This window comes from Alnus glutinosa, chromosome 7 (genome assembly GCF_958979055.1).
Source record: "Alnus glutinosa chromosome 7, dhAlnGlut1.1, whole genome shotgun sequence".
NCBI lineage: Eukaryota > Viridiplantae > Streptophyta > Magnoliopsida > Fagales > Betulaceae > Alnus > Alnus glutinosa.
The window spans coordinates 26,527,193-26,532,442 of NC_084892.1; the positions used below are offsets into that span (position 1 = coordinate 26,527,193).

Here is a 5,250-nt window from a genome sequence, read left to right on the forward strand (position 1 = left end):
AAACAAGCCCAGACCACATTTTGGGCACGCTATCGAAAACGATGTTGATTTCTGAATGGTTTTTATTTGCTTTATTCATCAATTACTGAATGAGTATATATTCGAGTGATGTATGTTGGAACAATTTTTCAATGATTAGCACCGAATGACGTTGTACCTATAAGAAAGGTAAATAATGAGCACAATGGCACCGAAACACTATAGCTAACGAGACGAACTGCCCCCGGTCCCTCTCTCACGAAACTCTCTCTCCCTGGAGTCTCTGGCTTAGAAATCGCGGGAAACTCATTTTGAACTGAGATCGGCGCGTGAGGGCGCGTGGATGCGGGAGACACTGCCGGAAGTTGGAGGTTTTTCTTCTCCAGGTCTCTTCTATCCTTTCTCTCTTTTAGATTGGTAGACTTGTTAGATTCGTTGCATCGTGATTGAGTGTTTTTTTTATTCTGGTTATGGGAAGGAAGCCGGGTAGAGGTATTGGAAGAGGTAGAGGTAAGGGAGTTATTAAAGGAACGATTGGCAAGGGTAATTCGCTGACGAATCCTATTGTGGATTCTAGTATTAATTCTGAGGTTTTTGCTGATGTTCCGGAACAGAGTGATAAGGCTGATTCTGAACCTTTTTGTGATTCGGTTCTCCCTGAATCGGTTGCTGGTTCTAATGTTGGCGTTAATGAACCTTCTGATGATGCTGTGGTTGAGGATGATGTATCTATGGATTCTCATCATGAGGTTGATTTTGAATGCTTGAGTATGGGCACGGATACTGCTGATGCCCTTCCTGTTGATTCTGGAGAAATTCAGAAGAATTCTCCTGTAAAGTTGAATTCTGATTGTAGAGGATTATTCAATAAGGCGAGAACCATGGGGAACCTACAATATTTTGTTCCTCACAAGGTTGGGGACAGAATTGTGGTGTCTCCTCCTGCGGATGCAGTTGAGGAGGGTATCTCTAGATGGAAATCTAGCCTTGTAGGGCAATTTTTGGACAAACCTCTTCCTTTCTTCCTTGTGAAGAAATCTATTGATATCATGTGGAAGCAATATGGTGATGTTGAGGTTTTCTCATTAGAAAATGGAATGTTCATTTGTCGGTTTTCTGATGAGGTTACTTGTGAAGACGTTTTGGATGCTAAGATTTGGCACATTTCCAATAAACCACTTATCCTTAGGAAGTGGATGCCTGGGATGCAAGTGAAGAAGCTTACTTTGGCGTCCATTCCTATTTGGATTAAGCTCTTACAATTGCCTATGGAGCTCTGGACTCCAGCATGCTTAAGTCATGTGGCAAGTGGAGTTGGAAAGCCACTTTATGCGGATAAGATGACAGAAGAGCAAAAAAGACTGGGGTACGCTCGGGTTCTTGTGGAAATTGACCTGAATTCCGAATGCCTTAGGCCCTTAAGGAACTGGATATTAGATGCAGCTCTGGAGAATATACTACCATTGGAGTGGAGTACCCGTGGCTTCCTCCTAAATGCACTTTGTGTAACGGTTTCGGGCATGCTGTTTATGCTTGTCATCGGAAGAATCAGAAAGTTTGGATACCTAAGGGTCATCCTAACAAACAGAAACAGCCCTTTCCTAAGGCTGCTCCTGTTGTGAAGCCTGTGGATAAGGTTGTTAGAAGGCCGAGTGGATCCAAGCAAAAGATTAAGTCTGAGGAGATACAGATAGCTAATTCTTTTGCTCCTATTGAAAGGTTTGAGGGTGAGGTGGGGACTGAGGAGGATTTCAGGCCCGGGCCTCCCCATACCTTCTTGGATGTGTTTGAGAGTGTGCTAACCTCTCGTGAAAAAGGGCAGTGCTCCTCTGAGGGAGGGGGTTCTCCTCATCGTGTGCCATGAAGGTTCTTTCATGGAATATAAGGGGCCTTAATAACCCCTTAAAACAAAAGGAGATTAGAAGGTTGGTTAGAAGTCTCAATATTTCTGTTGTTTGTTTGGATGAGACTAGAGTGCAAGAGTGTAATGCTCTGAGTATTCTTGGCTCCATGTTTCCTGGTTGGAAGTTCTTTAACAACTATAGTATGCACAGGCTGGGGAAGGTGTGGTTATGTCGGGACCCCGGGATCAGTTCAGTTTCATTGGTGGACGCTCATTCTCAGGTTTTGACCTGCATGGTGCATCTTAATGTAAATAGTAGCTCTTGGCTCATATCTACTGTTTATGGGGCTAATCAAGGGTTAGAAAGAAGATCTCTTTGGAGAAGGTTGGAATTCTTGAAGAGAGGGTTGAACTCATTCCCCTGGCTTTTAGTAGGAGATTTCAATGCAATCCGGAGCCATAAAGAAAACTGGGGTGGGGGAGGTTTATCTTGCTATGATATTGAGTTTGATGATTTGGCTTACTGTGGCTGCCTTCATACCTGGTCCAATAAACAAAGTGGCCCGGCTTTTATATCTAAAAAGCTAGATCGAGTATTAGCTAACATTGAGTGGATTCAGAAATTTGGTAATACCTCAGTAGATTTTTTGGAGGCTGGAATCTCTAATCACTCCCCTGCTTTGATTGAGGTTGAGAAGTATGTTAGCTTTGGTCCTAAGCCCTTTAAATTCTTTAATTTTTGGGCGGATCACAAACTCTTTCTTCAATGGGTTGAAGATGGTTGGAAACATTCGGTGGAAGGTTACTCGATGTTCAAGCTTTTCTCCAAATTGAAGGCTGTCAAGAAGATTCTCAAAGTGAAAAACTTGGAGATATTTGGAGGCTTGAGGCAGAAAGTAAATAAGGCTAAAAATGAACTTGATCTGGCTCAATCCGCTTTCATTGCTTCCCATGGTGATGAGGATTGTCTTAAGAATGAGAAGGAATGCCTTCATGCTTATATTTCTCTTACTCTTGCAGAGGAGAATTTTTTAAAGCAAAAGGCTAGTAATAATTGGCTCAATCTTGGAGATGGAAATACTTCTTTCTTCCATAAGTCTATTAAGCTGAGGAATTCTGCCAATCTTGTGAAAGTCTTAAAAGATGATGAAGGCAATAGAGGGAAGATTGGGAGCAAATCAAAGCTATGGCTGTTGGTTATTATCAGAAGCTCCTTGGGAGTACTAATCATGATTTTTCTAGTGAAAAGGCAGACAGGATCACTAAGTTGATTACAAGGAAGTTTTCTTCGGCTTGTGTTGGAGGTATGGCTGCTGATGTTACTAAAGAAGAGATACAAAAGTTGGTGTTTTCTTTGAACAAAAACAAAGCTCTTGGACCAGATAGCTTCTCTGCTGGATTCTTTCAGAGAGCTTGGCCGATTGTTGGTGAGGATGTGATTGAAGCTATTCTTGATTTTTTCTCTTATGGTAAGCTCCTTAGAGAGGTTAATGCCACAATTATCACTCTTGTTCCTAAGAGATCAAACCCCTCAGTCATGGGGGATTTTAGGCCTATATCTTGTTGCAATATAGTGTATAAGTGCATCACTAAAATTATTGCAAATAGGCTTCTTAAAGGGCTGGATGATATTGTGGGTCCTAACCAAGGTGCATTCATTCCCGGGAGAAGTATTGCAGAGAATATCTTGTTAGCTCAAGAGTTAGTCTGCAATTATCATAGAGAGAAGGGGCGTCCGAGATGCACAATTAAGGTTGATCTTATGAAGGTTTATGATTCAGTTAATTGGAGATTTATTCTTCACTATCTGAAGTGTTTTGGAGCTCCTGGGTAGTTCATTGGATGGATCCAGGAGTGTATATCCAGCCCGAGTTATTCTGTGGCTTTAAATGGTTCATTGGTTGGTTATTTTCCTGGCCAAAAAGGGTTGAGGCAAGGTGATCCCATGTCTCCTTATTTGTTTGTCATAGCCATGGAAGTTCTTTCCCTTCTTTTGGAAGAGGCTACTGCAAATCCTCAGTTTGGGTTTCATCCAAGATGTCACTCTCTTCAGCTTACACATCTATGTTTTGCTGATGATCTATTGATCTTTTCAACTGCTAAGATGGATTTTATTCATGCTATAAAAGGAGTTCTTGCTGAATTTGAGTGTCTCTCGGGTTTGAAAACTAACCCTGACAAGAGTCTTGTTTTTTGTACTGGTTTGACGGACAGGGGTAAGCAGGATGTCCTAAACCTCTTACAAATGAGTGAGGGAACTCTCCTTGTTCGTTGCCTTGGAGTGCCATTGATAACTAAGAGATTGTCGGTTGTAGATTGTGGATTGTGATAGTCCGGTGAATAAGATTACTACTAGGATTAATTCCTGGTTAGTGAAAAATCTATCATTTGCAGGGCGGTTGCAGCTGATCTCTTCTGTCTTATGTAGCATCCATGTATTCTGGTCTAGAGTCTTTATCCTTCCTAAGAAAGTGGTTAAGCTGATTGAGCAAAAGCTTAACAAATTTGTTTGGAGTGGGAAGGATTCTAGAGTTAATGCTAAGGTGGCATGGGATAAGATTTATACTCCTAAGAAGGAAGGTGGCCTCGGTATAAAAAAAATTGGATATTTGGAATCAAGCTTGCATGCTTCGTCACATTTGGACTTTGTTTGTTAGGTCCGGATCCTTATGGGTGGCTTGGGTTGAAAAAAATCTATTGAAAGGGAATAGTTTCTGGCAAGTATCTATTCCTCAAAATGGTTCATGAAGTTGGAAGAAACTTTTAAAACTTAGGAATGTTGCTAAACAATTTATGAGTTTTAAAGTGGGGGACGGCAGTAAAATTTTTTTATGGCATGATTCTTGGCATCCAGAGGCTACCTTCTTGACAAGTTTGGCTATCGTGTCATTTATAATGCTGGCAGAAACATAAGACCTCGAGTATCTTTCATTATCAGGGATGGAGAATGGTTCTGGCCTAATGCCAGATCAGAGCATCTGGTTCTAATACAGAGCAGATTACATGAGATTCCTATTGGTGGTGTTGATCTACCGATTTGGAAATCTTCTTCTGGCAAATATTCTAGTGCATAGACTTGGGAGTTGCTAAGAAATAAACTTCCTGAAGTTAGCTGGCATCAATTTGTTTGGTTCTCTTGGGCGATTCCTAAACGTGCATTCTTCCTTTGGTTGGTGTTCAGAAATGCACTTGTAACTAAGGAGAGGATGTGCTATTGGGGCTATTCGGGTTCTACTTTTTGCTTGTTTTGTTTTGCTTGTCAAGAGAACCGAGAGCATTTTTTTTTTTTCAGCTGCAGCTTTAGTAAGCGCATCTGAAGGAGGGTTATGGAGGATTGTTTGATTCGAGATCCACCTATTGAGTGGGACTCCCTTGTTAATTGGTGTAATTCTCATTTGAGAGGTAGAAGCTTGATTGCCATTATTTGT

The 5,250-nt window shown here is 41.3% G+C and overlaps 1 protein-coding gene across 1 annotated transcript; it reads left to right on the forward strand.

Annotated features, from left to right (window-relative positions):
• The first annotated feature begins 1,839 nt into the window (after positions 1-1,839).
• LOC133873387 (uncharacterized) lies at positions 1,840-3,093 on the forward strand. The gene has a single exon (XM_062311099.1). It carries the CDS (start codon positions 1,840-1,842, stop codon positions 3,091-3,093), a length of 1,254 nt encoding a protein of 417 aa, XP_062167083.1.
• The last annotated feature ends 2,157 nt before the right edge of the window (positions 3,094-5,250 follow it).

What these genes read in the sequence shown, in the direction of transcription:
- LOC133873387 (XM_062311099.1), top strand. Translation starts at nt 1,840, where the DNA reads ATGAAGGTTCTTTCATGGAATATAAGGGGCCTTAATAACCCCTTAAAA.